The 18,317-nt window shown below is 43.8% G+C and overlaps 1 protein-coding gene across 1 annotated transcript; it reads left to right on the top strand.

Moving 5' to 3' along the window:
* Window positions 1-1,841: 1,841 nt before the first annotated feature.
* On the top strand, window positions 1,842-13,422 carry kcnk13b (potassium channel, subfamily K, member 13b; the record flags this gene model as incomplete). Its single annotated transcript, XM_083934484.1, has 3 exons — window positions 1,842-2,178; window positions 7,010-7,788; window positions 13,267-13,422. 3 exons carry the CDS (start codon window positions 1,842-1,844, stop codon window positions 13,420-13,422), a joined length of 1,272 nt encoding a protein of 423 aa, XP_083790610.1.
* Window positions 13,423-18,317: the final 4,895 nt, after the last annotated feature.

Below are 18,317 nucleotides of genomic sequence, written 5' to 3'. Positions count from 1 at the left end.
TCACAACATTTGTATTCACCCTGGCATGTAGCTGTACAAGAGGCCCAACTCCTGCTGCAGAAAACATCCCCCAAACCATGACATGACATTAAAGTTCAGTTTATTTGGGACTGATGGGAAACATTATGTTCACTGCAGACTGGGGAACGACTGAACCCAAAGTGTGTAAAGAAGTCAGTTCAATTGGGAGGAGGAAGTGTCAGAGTCCAGATTGAAACCCCAAAGAGAAAATCCTCTGCAACAAAGTGATGTCTAAGAAACCCACTACAGTTACTGAACTGTGGAAGAGACTGAAGAAGAACGGACGCAGATCAAAGCAGAGCAGTGAGAGAAACTAGTGATGTCCTGTGGGCGCAGATGTGCTGAAGTCATTCAAAGCTGTGGCCTCTACACTTCCTGCTCATTTTGAATCCTATAGATAGAAGACACTGTTTAAATCTTCTCTTCTGACACAACGATGACTGTGCTCTATTTTTTGTTGAAGGGCCTTGGTTATTTATAAAGACACGCTTGTACAGCTGCGGTACAGCCACAGTGGATATTCTATGAATTGCTGAACAATAAAAAAAGAACAATATTTCAGAATAAATCAAGTATTAATACTTTGTTCTCTAATGTTGATCTCTACTGTATGGGAAGTGTCCCTACAGGGGCAGTTACAGTGCAGATACACTGAGAGGGGAGATGCTGAGGCCCCAGACACTCTGATCAATCAGGTACATGGAGATAGACGGTATGAGACAAATATATCTATTTTCTAACATTCAAGCATGTAAACATGTTCTAGTAGAAACCCAAAATACAAGTGAACCTGAAAATACGCATTAAATGGGACCTTTAAAGCTTACAAGAGTCTACTAAGTTGCACAATGAGTGTGTTTTTAAAAGTGAGTCTAAGTAAGCACCATGTTATTTCCATTAAAGCAAATGAAAGCTCAAGCACTTAACAGTTACCACTCATGCCTTGTATTAATCAAGCTGTAAATTTAAGACCACTTAGGTGTGACCTAGAAAGGCTGCTGCTCTGCCCGTGGTCCTGAAAGGCTCTCGGGAGCATTATGGTGTTGTGAAATGAGCGGTTTTTACAGAAATAGCTCCTTTGTTGTCCCTGTGATGCTGAATTATTTATCTCCAAACGTCCTTTCGTTGTGACATTTGCTCACATCGTCCCCGGATAAGCCCGGACAGGAGCCCGAATCCCTCGTAGGAGCCCGGAAAGGTCACGTCGTATTGATCTCGCTGTGCAAACGCGCTCTATATTGTCGGAATCAAACCTACAAAGGTGGGTTCAGGTCGAACATTTTCAGGTCAGGGCTCGTTACCTGATTCGGCCCTTGTGGTGCCTTTTACAAGCTGAACTGGGGGGGCACGCACTAAACTCTTGGCATATGGACACAGACTGTAAATCCATCCGTGTCTTGGTGGTCGATCCGCGGTGCGTAAAAACGCGCGCTCGGGGGTGGAGACTTCTGTGGAGAGGCAGGACCAGAGAGCGCACAGGACCACTCTCTGCATCCACAGGTTGCCGCGCGGCTCTCTCCTCCTCTCTGAGCATAATAACTTAGCAACCCAGACCTAAGAGTGCAGCCGGCGGTGATGGGGAAGTGAGGAGACGTTACAGAGGACGCGTTTGTGACTCGGACGGAACAAAGAAGCCAAGTGAGCAACATGTCAAATCCACAGCCCTGGGATAACTCGACAATAACCCGCCTGGACAACATTTTAATTGCGCTGCGCAGGACTTTTCTGTCGTGAAATTATCTCGTCAACGTCTCTCCCGAGGAACCAACCATGCCACACGTCCCTCGCTGCAGCTGCTCCGCGGTGACAACGGCGACATAATGGCATGTAGAAGCGGTTGCTGCTGCGGTTCCGGTCCAATAAACGAGGATAACGCGCGGTTCCTGCTGCTGGCGTTGTTCATCGTCATCTATCTCCTGTGCGGAGCCGCGGTGTTCTCCGCGCTGGAGCAGCCGAAGGAGCGGGAGGCGAAGGAGCGCTGGGCGCAGAGGTTCGAGCTCTTCAGCCAGCAGCACAACCTCAGCAAGAAGGACCTGAAGAACTTCCTCAGGAACTACGAGGAGGCGAACGTGGCGGGGATCCGCGTGGACACAATCAGACCCCGATGGGACTTCACCGGCGCGTTTTACTTCGTGGGAACTGTGGTGTCGACCATCGGTGAGGTGGCGAGAGAAGGGCCTTTGTGAACAGTGTCAGGGTGCTATTTTCTAATCAGCTCCATCATCATTTGAACATCTCAGTGGTGGAGGAAGTATTCACATCTTTGAGTAAAAGAAGCAACAGAGTGAAAGACTCTGGTCATGCATTCAAAATATAATATAAACATTTAAAGCATCAAAAAAGATGCATTATGAAAAATGGCTCAATGCAGAATCACATGTTAACTTATTGGATTTTAATTATAGATGCATTAATGTGATGCAGCTGGGAAATGTGGAGCTTAGTTGAATTACTTTATAGCTGCCGAGTACCTTAACCTAGTAACATATCATCATTTCTTTGGTTATTAATCAAAAATATGAATCAGCCGAGTCTGCAAAGTGAGTACTAACTGAAGCTGTCGTGTAAATGTAGAATAAAAAGGACATTATTTGTCTCTGAGGTGAATTGGAGTAGAAGTAAAAAGCAGCACACAATGGAAATACTCCACTAAAGTAAAGTACTGCAATAAGAAATTGTACTAAAGTAAAGTCCTTGAGTGGATGCACTTTGTCCCGTTCCTCCACTGGAGCATCTGTTTGATGTCCCTTTGAGGTCATCGTCAGGTGTGAACTCAGGTTTGTGTCAGGGCCAGAGCGGCACGAGAACATGCATCAAAACCATCAGATTCAATTAGAGGAGAAGGATCAGACGTGTTTAAGCGCCGCTTCATTCAACAACACCACACACAACACAGTAATTCAAGATTCAAGATGATCCGAGACGTTTATTGTCATGTGTTCAGTGAAGACAGACGTCACACTGCACGATGACATTCTTACTTTGCACGTCTCCCTGGTCACAAAGAAATGTATATTTAAATTAACTGTGTCATAAATAGAATTTTAAAATGGCTACAATGAAATTTAATTAAATAATATTAATTTAAATAAAAACAATGAACAGTGTCCCACCCACTGTGTTGTAAACGTATCAAAAACACAGCTGGGTTTATTTTCACAGTCATATAAAATTAACAGTCCTGATTTAAACTTCGATGTCAGATGAATGTAGCTAATTTCGTCGCATATGCACAATTAAGTGACTGTGAATTAACGCACCTTAACGGACGATCCGAGCACAAACCAATCACATAAAGTCGCAACGATGAGCAACGTGAACTCCGTGCGTTAAATCACCATCATCATGAGTCATGCATTAGTTAAACGAGCCAATTAATGAATTAGTTAATGAATAGGATGTGTTAGTTACATCAGTTCGACAAGTAAGAGCTCCTCCACTTCTCTCTATTTACAGTTCTGCTCAAAATGACTTAGAAAGTGACCTCATTGTGTATCGTTTGGATTGAGTGGGTGCAATAAAAGTAGAGTGGAAAAAGGCAGTTGAACGTGTGCATCAGGGCAGGATTCGGCCTCGACCACCAGCTTCCATTTCAGCCCGCAGATAGAAAGACTGAGCCATTCTTCTGACTGTTACACACAGCGACAACAAACCTATTGATCTTTTGTTCCAGCTCAAGTCGTTTGTACCCGCACACCTGCTTTTCTTTGTTATTTTGGTTCTCACTACCTAATTGGCACCGCTATTTGATCTGTAATTGGAGTGACTTCATGATTACTGTGACAAAGGAGCGGGCCGTTCTTTACTGAACACGTAACGATCGATGGTGGCCTAGAACAATATTGCAATATTAATCCTGTGATTCTCCCGTGATCCCTTAGAGGCAAAGACAATTTTCCATGGAGATTATTTTCCTCTGCTCTACCAGCAGCAGCCCTTTCCTGAGACCTCTGATCGATCCATCCTGATTCGTAACCACTAATTTTATCCCGTTTCATCAAGTAGCATTCACGTAGCCTCGTCAGGAGAAGCATCATTGTTCTGTGTGACTCAACATCCAGAGCATTTATATCCTCCATCCATCCGGCCACTTACTCTGCATCCAGTTGTCTGATGTCGGCAATAAGAGATTTTGTATCATTTAATTCATGTCGGGTCTCGTCAATCGGTCTTTATGCTTTTTATATTCTTTTTACTTAACACTTGCATCACTCAGCATGTTTACAGCTTAAGTAGAAGCCCCTCAGTAACTGTGTAGTACTGTGTGTGTGCGAAGCGTGTGTGTGTGTGTGAGAGAGAGTGCGTGTGTGTGTGAGAGAGAGTGCGTGTGTGTGTGTCAGAGCTTGGATGAATACATGGAAGAGTGCAGAAGGTCAGAACATGCCCGTATACATACATGTATATATATATAATATATATATTACTGTGATTTTTAGTCATGATTTCTCTTCTTGCAATTCGATCGAGTGGGTTCAACAAAACTAGACTGAAAAAAAGTAAATTTAATGTATAATGTCTCAACCAGAGCAGGATGTATCCTTGACAACCAGTTTTCCATTTCACTGGAGAGAATATATAATCACAACCGATACAATAACACAATATATGGGATATAAAGGTACATAGTGTCACAAACCCCGTTAAATGACTCATGTTAACAGCAGAATTTGTTCCATTTGTTCTGATAACGTTTCAATTTAAATCATTTTATTCCCATTCAAGTTTGCGGAGCCCTAAACCGGCAGTAGTAGGTCCTGCAGGGGGAAGTCTCTAGAGCGCCTGCTCTACTGGCCCGACAGTGCATCTGTGTCATTTTTGATGCAGCAGTGAAACTTTTTTGTGCCATTTTATCAATTTTCATATGAATGAATGAGCCCCCATCTTGAATGCTGTGTCCAGTTTTCCTTATACGCCGTCCTGAGTCTATTCACTCCAATTGGAGAAGTGAAACGATTCTTTCACCCCATTGTCACCAAAGTACACATTGGACCCATTTACCACAAGCCACATATCCAAACATTCTGACACTGAAATGAATTTTTTCAGATGAACACATCATGAGAAAATGTACTTTGTTCAGTCTCTGTCTCAGCAACACACTCTCACAAGATCTGCAACAGAAAGCGCTAACGTTAGCCAAACTGGGTCAAAATCTTGAGCTAATGTCAACAAACGGTTGCAAAAGGCCTCGCTAACTCATTTTCATGATGCTAAATATGTCCGTTTGCTGTGTTAATATCTAAAGCGAGATCAAATACAAGCATCGTGCATGCTTGATGTTCACAGCGTGAGGTGGGGGGATGGGGGGATGGTGGCAATTGCTCCCACTAGGAGACTGGAAATACCTTTTCATAGGCGACCATTGTGATGTGTCATCTTTTGTAGTAGAGCATCTTTGGCCTGGCTCTGTCCAAAGGAAACTGGCACTTCATCTCCAATTAACACCGGTATATCTAATCCATACAGAGAACCAAGTGTATAAGTTGTGTTTGCAGCAGCATGAGAAGAGTTCTTACACATTAACCGAAGCACCAATGGGCTCCTTCCTTTTGGATTACATTGTTAATCGACTTGAATGGACTTTACTATGAGAGGAGCTGGTACAGGGGCCAGTAGGTAAGTCTTTAAAACACTCTTAATAAACTCTGGCTTCACTAACTACGCTGTTGCTGCTTTGTTGTGTGTGTAGGGACTCTTCTCATGCTGCTGCAGAGGTTTGCTGTTATCATGAGCAGCATTAGTGGTTAAAAAAGACGTTTTAATGCGTTAATGCTGCCCCGAGCTAATCAGTGTTAGGCACATTCGGCTATTAGCAACTGTCCGGGTTATCTCTGCTAATAGTTTTTGCACGAAAAAATGGTCTTGATGGCTTATTTGAGTGTATTTGCCGAAAAAGACCCTGGGATGATTTTACGCTGGAATTTCCACAGAAACACTATTTTCTCTCTTTCATGCGCTGTGTATTTTATTAAATGGGTCAAATTACTCATTAAGATCACATTGAACTGAGCTAACCAATAAGGAAATAAACACACGACTTAAATCTATCCCATTTGGCTTCATTACCGTGCTCGGAAGAAAACTCCAGCTCAATTTGCACCTTGAGAAGAAATCTGACTGTGAGGCAATCAGATCCTCGGAGACTGTTTATCACGACACCAGATACAGTCAAATCTTCTCATGTGAGGATTCATAGCTGTTGCTGATCACTGTGTAATCGCCGTACGAATTACAGCACGTGTGCACATTTTCAACAACGTTATGAATGTAATAAAGCGAAAGAGGAGAACAGGCAGCCAGGGCTATATTGAGCTTTCAGTGTTAAAAGCCATCACTGAGAACTGCTGCGGTCGATGGAAAGACCTCTCAGCTTGAATCTCGTTTTGTTCACAACACTTGACAAGAGAAGAAGGAAAAGTCACACACACACAGCATCTCAGTTCCCCTTTGAATAAAAACAGTTTAATTGGATCCTCTTACCGATAAAAAATAAGATAAAATGATAAAAAATGAGATGTGAAGGTCCTTTTCACGGCAAAGCAACTGTAGGAAATAAAGGGAAATGTGAGACAAACCCACAGTTTGGGACTGATTGCTGTGATGTGCTTGGACTGGAAACACCAAGGACAGTCTGTCACCAATGGCAACCCAGTGGGTCGACGCAGTTGTGCGTATAATGTCCCTTGGAAGAAGGGGAGACCAATAATTAGCCATCTTTGTTAATGACAGAGAGGAAGCGAGCTTGGTTCGTAGTAAATCAAAGCAGCTGCTGGCTCTTGTCTTCTATCCATTCATTTACTTATTACAATTTGTGTGTGTGTGTGTGTGTGTGTGTGTGTATAAGACCAGGCTGAGCGTTTTGACGGTAATGCTTCTTTGCACTCGAAAAAGACAGGTTGTTTAACAAGTGTTCATTCATTTATCTCATACTGCCAGCATTAATATGCAGAGTTCTACTCATTGCAAAGTGTCTTTGTGTGTATCCCAGGGTTTGGGATGACCACTCCTGCCACCATTGGAGGAAAAGTCTTCCTGATGTTCTACGGCCTGCTCGGCTGCGCAGCCACCATCCTCTTCTTCAACCTCTTTCTGGAGCGCGTCATCACCGTTATTGCCGTTGTCCTCAAGTCGTGTCACGAACGACGCCACAACAAAGCTGCGCTCCCTCCGAATGGCCGGCGGGTCTCTGAGGGGAACAAAGCTGAGGGGAGCGGAGGAGGAAATGGACAGGATCTGGCTGGCTGGAAGCCTTCGGTCTACTGCGTTATGCTCATTCTAGGAGCGGCAGCCATCTTGGTGTCCTGCTGTGCCTCATTCATGTACTCGGCAGCCGAGGGCTGGGGCTACCTGGACTCACTTTACTACTGCTTTGTGGCCTTCAGCACCATCGGTTTTGGAGACATGGTGAGCAGCCAGCGGGTCATCTACGAGGGCCATGCAACGGCTGCATATCGCCTGGGCAACTTCCTCTTCATTCTGACCGGCGTCTGCTGCATCTACTCCCTCTTCAACGTCATCTCCATCGTCATCAAACAAGTCCTCAACTGGCTGCTGAGGAGGCTGGAGGCCCCCTGCCGCTGCTGCTTCCCCAGGAGGGGTCACCACCCGCACCGGCATCCCCGACGGAATGTGGTGGCCCCGGGCCACCTGCGCGCCCGCAGGGACCCCTCCATCGAGACGGATGCAATAAACGAAAGTGAGACTGACACTGGGCGCAGGATGTCTGGGGAAATGATCTCAATGAGGGACTTCCTAGCAGCCAACAAGGTGAGAGCTTCAGGTCCAGGGCTGTGGCTGACAGCGTGTGTGACATTCCACCTGTCTAATGTGATCATGTGTGTATTACATGCGGGATATTCAGTTATCTCCCAGTGTGATTTGATTAAACTGCTCACAAGAGTAGCAGAAGGGACATTCAGTCAATTATCATTTCCCTGTAGCCGTGCTCATCGCGGTCATTAACTCCTTATTCACCCTGCTCTCAGGCATCCCCTTCATCATAAGCTGAATTATCAATACTCCATTAGAGCTTTCCTGCACGACTGTTAATGCAGAAACTTCTCATGAAACGTTTATATAACAGTTCATACAACAGCCCTTTGCATAATCTTAGTTTTCATCTAAATAGAACGTAAATATGCAAGATGAATAACAGTTTAGCAAAGGTAACACAGTGTTTCCCTGCACACACGTGCTGCTTTTTGCTTCTGTTATCTCTGCAACGTTCATATAACGTTTAAACTGTTTCTGAATACCAATGGCCTTACTCCGCGGCTATCACCGCTTCGGCTGCCCTTGAAGCCACTCAGATGTGTCGATTGTCCATACATTTCCATAACCGCTACCCCTCAAATGAGCAGTGAGAGCAGTTGAATGTCAAAGTCGTGCTCGCTCACTCCAAGATTATTCTGAACTGGAAAAGCAGAATCAGATTTTTCTTTTTTTTTTACACCTGATGATTATTCTGATTAAAGAGCCTGAAGGTTTTATGAAAACTCGGAGAATAAATGATGCGATGCTGCAAGGTGCAACACCACCTACACAGAGAAGTTAACATTACGATGAGGAAACATGTGACTATTAACACATTATCATGATGACCGTGCCTTAAATAATATATTATATATGTTATATATAATGTTATCACAATAACAGGCATTAAATAAATGACTCTGAGCTTTATTCTATCATTCCTACGTCTCATGACTTTATCAATCAACGTGTTCCTAATGGCTTAATTTAAGTGTTTTCTGCTCCTGCTTTAATTGGTGCTTTTTAAAAACTAGTCCTAGGGGACCCTCGTCAAAAGCACCCCAGTGCGGCCTATGCAGTTTTAATAGATAAAGATCGAATAGACAGATAACATGTTTGCCATGGTTCGTTATTTAAAGTACCGCATACTATCAGGGGGGTAGAGGCACTCACACGCAGCAGACCCAGGTTACCTCATGTGTTCTGTTTTCATTTTACAAAATATGCAAAGTAACTGTTACTTTCTGAAGATCATAACAATAGGTTGTACTTTTTCAAATGACATTAATTACATAACTAATAGAAGAAACTACAGCCCATCTTGCAATGCCAAATCGGGCTATGGGCGTAAAGTGGCGGGGCAATCAGATCCCCGGAGAATGTTTATCACGACACCACATACAGTCAAATCTTCTTCTTCTGTTGCTGATCACTGTGTAATCGCCGTACGAATTACAGCACGTGTGCACATTTTCAACAACGTTATGAATGTAATAAAGCGAAAGAGGAGAACAGGCAGCCAGGGCTATATTGAGCTTTCAGTGTTAACGAGGGATGAAAAGCCATCACTGAGACTGCTGCGGTCGATGGAAAGACCTCTCAGTTTGAATCTCATTTTGTTCACAACACTTCACAAGACACAAAGGAAAAGTCACACACACACAGCATCTCAGTTCCCCTTTGAATAAAAACAGTTTAATTGGATCCCCTTACCTATAAAAATAAGATAAAATGATAAAAAATGAGATGTGAAGGTCCTTTTCATGCCAAAGAAACTGTAGGAAATAAAGGGAAAAGTGAGACAAAGCCACAGTTTGGGACTGAAACACCTCATCTCAGTGACAGACAAGGGAAGCAAAATGGGGCTAGGGGCGTAAAGTGGTGGAGCATTGGCCTCCTAGTGCCTTTGCTGGGACCACACCCACATTTGAACTTGGCCTTTGTTTTGATCTCCATTACACCCCTGAAAAGTTCTGTGACTGTGTTTTGCATCTGTCCACAGACGGAAACACCTGGCAAAGTACTCAAAACTGCCTCTATGCTAGCTCTTGCTACAGTAGCTGTCTCTCGGACCACATTTTAGACACACAGACACATTGTCCCACAAATACTGGCGTTGGTGTCACGTCTGGTAATATGATGGTTGTTTCTTACAGTAGTTTATTCTTGGGGTTCCCAGAGGCAGGCAGTAGTCCCTGGATGTTAGATGTTACCTTTGATGTTAGGTTGGATAAGGGTTAAGTTTCCCATCCTGTTTAATTGTTTTATTTTATGCTAATGAGCAAATGTTAACTTGCCAGAATGCTAAACAAAGATGAGTTACTAACCTACTGAACATTAGGGCTGTAACTAAGGATTATTTGATTGTTGATTAATCTGTTGATTCAATATAATCAGTCAATAAAATGTCGGAAACTGTCCCGTCGACGTCCTCACATGTCTCATTTGGTTCAAACCCCAAAGAAATTCACTTTACTGTCATAAAGGAGTAAATATACACGAAAAAATTCACATTTAAGAAGCTGGAATCAGAGAATTTTGACTTTTTTTCCAATACGATCGGTCGTTTGCAGCTCAACTTAACATTAGCATATTAGCTTTGTCATTGTTAGCATGCTAGCATGAGCGTTTAGCTCAAAGCACAGCTATGCCTCAGTACAGCCCCGCAGAGCCATTAGCACAGTTCTGAACTCTTTATGCATCTGCTGATTAAGTGGCATCTACAATAGTCCAACACAATCAAGGCAAGACAATGTAGTTCTCCCTGTTTTAATTAAAGGGACATTTCGTCTAAAATTAGATTCAGCTTCAGAAGTGGCTGCTATCATCAGAGCCCTACATGAATAGCATGTAAAGTCTGAGATTGTGTATCTTTAAGTGGAGAGAGGAATAAGAGAGTGAGAGGAAAGCAAGGGATGAAGGGACCACAATGACCTTTTCATTTTCAATCAGGGACAGATGATCATTAATGAAACAGACTTCACTAGCAACCTGAATTGAAATACAGTCATAGCCTCGCGAGTTGGATTTGTCTTACAATCAATATGAAGGATGTATTTAATTGCATCTGTCTGAACGCACAGGGTGGAAGAACTCTTAGAAACAGACGTCCAAACACTCGGTCATCTTTACGTATATGACAGTCTTGGTAAGTGGTCCCCTGAAGATGAGATGATCGGTTTAGGGTTGTCCTCGGCACAATGATGTATAATCTTTATGTAGTTCTTGTATTACTTTGGATCATTTCAGGTTTAACGGTTTAGATTTATAACAGAAGAGGAATGGCGTGTAGCGCTGCATCCAAATATCTCGTCCACATCTGTTGAGGTTCACTGGCCTAAATTGGGGGAGTTGCACTTGAGAACACAACTTGTTAAATTCAGCGATACTTACACACCAGCTGATTATTAGAAACCACAGGGCACTTTATTCAAACATGTAAACGCAGTTATACTTGGTTAGGATGAAAAGAAACTGTGCTTTGGTTTAGTACTTCTGGGACATGAACATCGATAACTCAGGTGAAAGTTCTGTGTTTTGGTACCCATCCACCCTGACCCACCTCCCTAAGCAGAGGTTACCTGTCTTATACCTCATCGTCTGATTTCCTGCTTTGCTCTGGACATCATTTCTACAGTACACGCAAATTACGAGAGTAAGGCATGAGGCATGACAGATCTTTTCCACTCATAACCAAAGTACAGCTGAGTTGGTAAATCAAATTATTGGAAAATGTTATATCTTGACTAGAGATGCACGATCCAGTTTTTTCTGATCCAATCTGATACGATACCTGGCCTAAGTGTATCGGCCGATATCCAATACTGATCCGATCCTAGTGTTGAATGAATGAAGCGTATACCTGTCCATGTGAGTGAAGGCATCAGGCTTGACATCAACATTAAGCCTTGTTAAAAAAAAGGGGAACAAATGAACACAAATGTAAACGTACTTAATATTATTATTTAACAATTAAAGTGTTTATCACTACCCCTCGCAACTTTCACGTTGTAGATATTGCATGTTGCAGTCGGACTTGTTGGCGTATCGAGTTTGAAATGTTTCCAAACAGCGGACTTGGCTCGGTCTTGCTCCGCGTTGCTCTGCGTTTGCTCATCACTAGCTGCTGTGCGTGCTCTGCTTGATGACGTAACTGGATCTGAGGCGGCACGGTGGAGTGGTGGTTAGCACTGCCTCATTAATCCGATATTCGATTCAGCTAATTATTCAATATAGGAACAGATTCTGTTCCAGGTGTCGGGTCGGTGGATATCTAATCTTTACCTGATGATGTTGCTAGGGGAGATATTATGTGGATCACCGGAGTTATTAAAATACATGAGGAACATGAAGGTCTATACAAATTATACATACATAGCGATCCCTTAGAGAGAGGGGGAGAAGTTCAGCCATTCATGAGGAACTCGGAGTAGAGCCGCTGCTCCTTTGCGTTGAAAGGAGCCAGCTGAGGTGGTTCAGGATCATCTGGTAAGGATGAACCCTGGGCGCCTCCCTAGGGAGGTGTTCCAGGCACGTCCAGCTGGGAGGAGGCCTCGGGGAAGACCCAGGACCAGGTGGAGAGATTAGATCTCCACACTGGCCTGGGAACGCCTCGGGATCCCCCAGTTAGAGCTGGTTAATGTGGCCCGGGAAAGGGAAGTTTGGGGTCCCCTGATAGAGCTGCTGCCCCTGAGACCCGACCCAGGATAAGAGTTTGGAGATGAGTGAGTAAGAGATCCATACAATAATTTGTGGAGATATATCACTAAAAAAAAATGTATCTATCTCAAAGTGGAGCCAGAGTATAAGTGGGGATCACCAAAGTAAGTGCACAAAGACAACCGATCCAAGGGGTGGATGACAGATCAACATCCCTTTAGTGTCATGGTTTGGTTTAATTTATTGTCCATAATGTGGAAATTTGCGTTGGTCTCATAAAAGCAACAAACAGGGAGGGAACAACAACAGCAACACTTACACGCAAACGTACTCAGGGCAAAAAGCAGGACAGCAGTGGCAATAACAATAAAAACGCATCAACGGGACATGGTGTTCAGTGCTACAATGGCATTTGGGATGAAGGGATTTTTTTAAATATTACGATTTGCGGCTAGCGTGGCTAAAAAAAAACTAATTTTGAAAAACAGCTCCATTCCATATGAACATGTACATGTAAAACAGCGTTACACAGCGGTTGTGTATATTTTCTAGACGTTGCTTTTGTAGGGTGAGCATGAAAGGGAAAGGACGTGTGTGTGTGTGTGTGTGTGTGTGTGTGTGTGAGTGTGAGAGAGTAAATATTGGTTTCTGTCAGTCACGCTTGTTCACTATTCACCGTCTTTGAATGCATAAATCGACACACAAAAGGGGATCGAAAACACCTCCTTGAAGCCTTGTCTCATACCTGAGCCTGCCGCCAACACATCGTATCTATCCTTGTTCCCTTGTTATTCCCCCATCTGTTGATTTCTTTATCTCGTCCCCTGTTTGCAGGTGAATCTGGCCATTATGCAGAAGCAGCTTTCAGAGATGGCCATTGGGCACCCGCGCCAGTCCAGCTCCAGTTCGCGTCAGAACGGATTCTCAGGAGGGGTGGGCGCTCTTGGCATCATGAACAACCGGCTGGCAGAGACTAGCGTGGACAGATAGGAGGGGGGGGGCAGCGTGAATCCCTTTTTCAAGGAAACAAAAGGATGAGACGAGGACTGCTCTCCTGGAAAGAGAACACTTGGGTGGTGTACAAGACTGAATGTATGACTACGTAATTCATCCTTCCCATCGACAAGCGAGCCGACCCCCAGCAGCTATCTCAGCCCACTTTGTCTCAAGAACATCGGTACATGAATGATGCATGACAGTTTGCTGGAGTCTCACATCTGGACTGGGCTGAGTTTGCCGGTATGTTTCCCCGTGAGGAATTCAGTTTCCATGGTGATTTAAAAAAGAAAAAAGCTGCAGGGAGCCCTTGTATCTAAGCCTTAAAAAACCTGATGCACTACATGCTACTTGACACCGAACTGCAACTTCCACTCATCTCTCGCACTTCACAATACCCACTACGGCTCTGCCCGCGTCCATACTGTGTCTGACACAAAGATAGCGTTAATAAAATGGGTGTTTCTCGATTTCGTGTTTACATTCAATGCATAACTCATACAATCAATGGTACTCTCATTCACATCGCCCGTGACTCAGACGAATGTTTCACAGCCATTCAATAGCCTCCATCTTGGCACTGCTTCCGTTCATTATCCCGATAAATAGGAGGACAAATTCCCCTCAAAAGAACCTCATTACGAAACAAAAACACCTATCTCCAGCTGAATGGGTGGTGTTCAGAGTCCCAGATGAAACCTATTATGTGCGACTGCTGTTTATTTCAGGGTCTGCTGCACATTATCCAAGCACGGAGGCAGACACGAGGACATTTTCACACCCTGATGCTGTCCTACAATCCCTGGAGGTGGTTGGTATTGATATACACTAAATGCGGTGAAACAAGTCACTCCGGGGCTTAATATTTGAATCCAGCTCAGCGGTGTTAGGTCCATGTTTACCAGTGGTCTCGAGTTGTTCATAACATGCCTGCGGCTGCGGATCGACTTCGGTGAAATCTCCAAGGAAGCCAAATGAGTGGATGACTTGTGGACACTATATTATGCTTGATTAAGTGAGATCGCACAGGTATCTTCAATACTTTTCTCAAAAGGCACATGAGAGGAAATAGTAGGGTGAGAATCCTCCATTCTCCACCTCTGACGTCACCAGCTGCGCTTTGGTGTACATCTGAATTAAGTACGCCTGATTTCCAGAGAACAAGAGCAGAGAGACTTGATAAAATGACAATCGAGCAAAGAAAGATAGCGCTCCAATATTTTTGTACAGGGTCTGGATGATTTGTAGGACGATTTCCAATGCTTGTAAGAATACTATATCTGTGAGTCATCTTTTCAAACGCTTTTCAGTTCACAGCGCAAACTGAGAAGAAGGAGGTGAGATCCAGAAGGCACACAGCATTAATAAAACATATGCAGAGGGAAGAATGTATTTGCATTAAAAGAAACATATCTTTTCAATATTTGCTACACCCCTCCCCCAAACAGACATTTTTACAGGCAGGATTGAAACTTTAAGGAGGCACTGCACACCTTTCAAGTGTTTCCCCCCAGAGTTTAGAGGATCAGACCAGTAAAAGAGTATTAAACAGGGTGTTTATCTGCTCTAACGTAAGCTGATCGTTAACCTAACCAGTTTACTAACTACAGTCGCAACTCCAGTGCCGAAGAGCACATCATCACATCAACTCACATCCCAGTTCGTCCTCACCAGAAAACATCCTTAAGCTAAAGGTTGATCGTGCGAAGAGCTTATTACGGCCCATATGTTTGTTGGTAATCGGCAACCTCTAGTGGCCGTTGTAATAATGACAGGAGCAAATGAGGAAGTCAGGTGAAGGGACTGGTCAAACAAACAAGGGACTCTCTCCTTGGAGATTGCTGTTTCTGTCCCGTTCATACACTGTATAAATAATGGACGTAGCTTCTCTGTCGGGTACCGTTCTCTTAACTTGATCGAGTCGTCGTCGCTTACGGGAGTCGCCATCTTGTCAGAATTTGACTACGCCTCATTTCCTCTGACCAAAAAAGAGCATGTATGTGACGTGGGGGGGGGGGGATACGTCCATCTGGCTGACGTTTACCTCCGAGGAGAAGTGAGGGCCAGAGGCTAGCTGTCACTCAAGAGGCCACACCCCTAATTATTCATAAACTTTAACCTCCAATAAAATAAAAACTAGCCCCTCCCCCTCAGTGTTGTCATGGAGATGTGAGCTAAAAACACAGACTAGAATGATTTTTTGTCCCAGGCTTTAAACAGGTTTAATGATGCTGTGTAAACGGCTGTTTAACATGGGGCTCAATGAGAAACTGCTCCATTGTGAAACCTGCCCCTAGTGGACACTCAGAGAACTGACATCTTTGGCACTTCCTTAGATCAGGGGTGTCAAACTGATCCAGTAAAGAGTCGCTGTGGCTGCAGGTTTTCATTCCAACCAAGCAAGAACACACCTGACTCGACTCATTCAATCACCTGAACTGCCTTCACACAGTTGATTTGTTGGACCAGGTGTGTTTTTGATTGGTTGAAATGAAAACCTGCAGCCACACGGCCCTTTACTGGATCACTTTGACACCCATGCCTTAGTGGATCAACCAGGAAGTCGCTGTGCTTGTGGCATGGTCCGGTGTCAACCAAAATGTTAACTTTAAGTTAAATTAACCAAATAACCACGTTACAGACTGACGTCCATTACAAACGTACTAATTTATTTATTTTTCATACCTAACCAAGTAGTTCTGTTGCCTAGACTAATGAAAAAGTTAAGTTTCACAACGTAAATAGAACGGTCACTTGTTTAAAGATGCCACTGTGCGACCGTTAAATAAAACAGTCCGTTTTGGAAGTCATTGGCAAACGACCCAGTCTGTCTTTAGGTATAGGCACGTGTTGCACTACTGTGTAGTATTTCCCACTGTGTAGAAGCTGAGCGTAAATGATATCAGAGTTAAGAGTGCTCTTCATTTTATGTGTTTATACTTCAGCCACGCCTGCAGCTTTAGGTCCTGTTTAGACGAAGACAATCTAGAAAGGAAACGCAAAAGTGGCGTTCTCACTTTTTATTCCGCGTTTAGACGAGAGCCTTTGGGGGTAAATCTGGTCAGGTGTGTAGGTGGAGCTGTGAAGCACTGCCACACAACAGCACCCAGAGCTGGTGCAGCGTAGAAACGTCCTTCTCTCCCTAACAGCGGAGAAGCAGGACGCCGTACAGTGTGACAGGGATCTGCAGCACGGTCTGCAGCCTCCCACCGCCTCGGCTCCACCCAGGACACTTGAACGTCCCACTGATGGAAACAGTCCAACATGTTTGTTGTTGTTTACCTGAACTCTGCACACGGATGTTACAGAAACACGTGACATGAGCCAGCGTGAGCAGATCAGAGCTCACTTTAGTTTTTAACCCTTTACACAGAAACACAACAGTGGAGCGTTATTAAGATTTAAACTCTGAAGGGTGGTTTTTACTTTTTTGGCGTTTTAAGCCCAAAAACGCTGTCGCCGTCTAAACGAAAGCCACATCTGATCAATATATTTTGCCGTTTTCGTTGTAAACAGGGCGTTAGCCTCACTCTTTCCACATCATGTTATAATAAGTAGAATCTTAAACATATATAAGATGCTTGTTTTTCAAAATCGTCATGGAAACAATCCACATTAGCTGGAGATCGTCTTTTTTCGAACAATCATTGACCCAGCGTTAGCTCAGATAGCTGCCTCGTGGAACAAATGCCTAAATAGTGAAATCAAACGGCTTATTCAGAATAATAAAACTGACAAAAATAACTTGTACCTGGCAGCCTCCACTCTTTGCTATGGAGACAATCTCACCCTGAGACAGAATTATCTGATACACACAAAACAGCCTAATAGAGAACATGACAGAGAAGCTGTGCCTACACACACATCATCTTTGTGTTCCTGTGTGTTTGTGTGTTGGCACAAGAACATGTGTGTGTGTGTGTGTGTGTGTGTACTGCAGGTGAGACTCCGACAGATGCAGACATACAAAGACCCTTTGTTAAAGCTCTCTGAGAGTCAAGGCAATTGAGAATTACTGGCATCGCTGTCATACCCACGGCGTTGGGAAACCATTTCGAACACACTCTAACAGTCATGTGGAACTTGACTATGTGGTTTTATTCTGCTTTACACCACCATCCAGGGTTCAGCAGGACTCAGCTTCTCTGGTGGGTGTTGGATCAGTATGTTCCCAAAAGCTGTGAAAACTGTCCCTAAATAAAGACGTGTGACTACACTGTGAGAAAAAAGTGGATGTATTTTTATAATTAAAACTGTAAAATGTTCGGGGTAAAAGCAATGATTTATATACTACACACACTGTTTAATGTGTAATATATGCAATATGATAAGTCCAGTCCAGTTAAGGTCAGTGGCTGGTCAAAGCAGTGGCTTTGCGCATACGCCGACATGTCTGACCAGAGGGATTAGCTACACAAATCGCCCCGCACAGTTAGCTAATTACCTTAATGACTCAGTTAGGATGGGTGGAATGCATTGTCAATGTGTGCATAATTATTGACTGATCGTGTGCAGGAGTGAGACAGGAAGGGCAAATAGCAAGCAAGCCAATTAACCGGTGTGTGAAAGCCAAGGCTGGGAGATCCAGGTGGCACATGGTGCTAATCAAACACGTGCACAGTGAAACGCCATTTGTTCAGAAACCAAATGAAGTCAATATTTGTTCTGCGGCGTTAGTCTATCCTCTTCGCACCCGTGTCAAGACTTTTTGCGGTGTCAGATTGCTCTAGACGACATTAGCCATGTTGGGTATTTTGCTGTGTGTCATACAATAAATGTACTCTGTGTCTAAAGTCTTCAAAAATACAGGAATCAGCTGACAGTGTGTGTTGATTTCCCACGTGAAAGACATTTTTCATTTACAACCACACCAGTGCAAACTATGGGCG

The sequence above is a fragment of the Echiichthys vipera genome, assembly GCF_963691815.1.
Source record: "Echiichthys vipera genome assembly, chromosome: 19".
Classification (NCBI taxonomy): domain Eukaryota; kingdom Metazoa; phylum Chordata; class Actinopteri; order Perciformes; family Trachinidae; genus Echiichthys; species Echiichthys vipera.
This window is presented reverse-complemented; position numbering and strand designations above follow the sequence as displayed.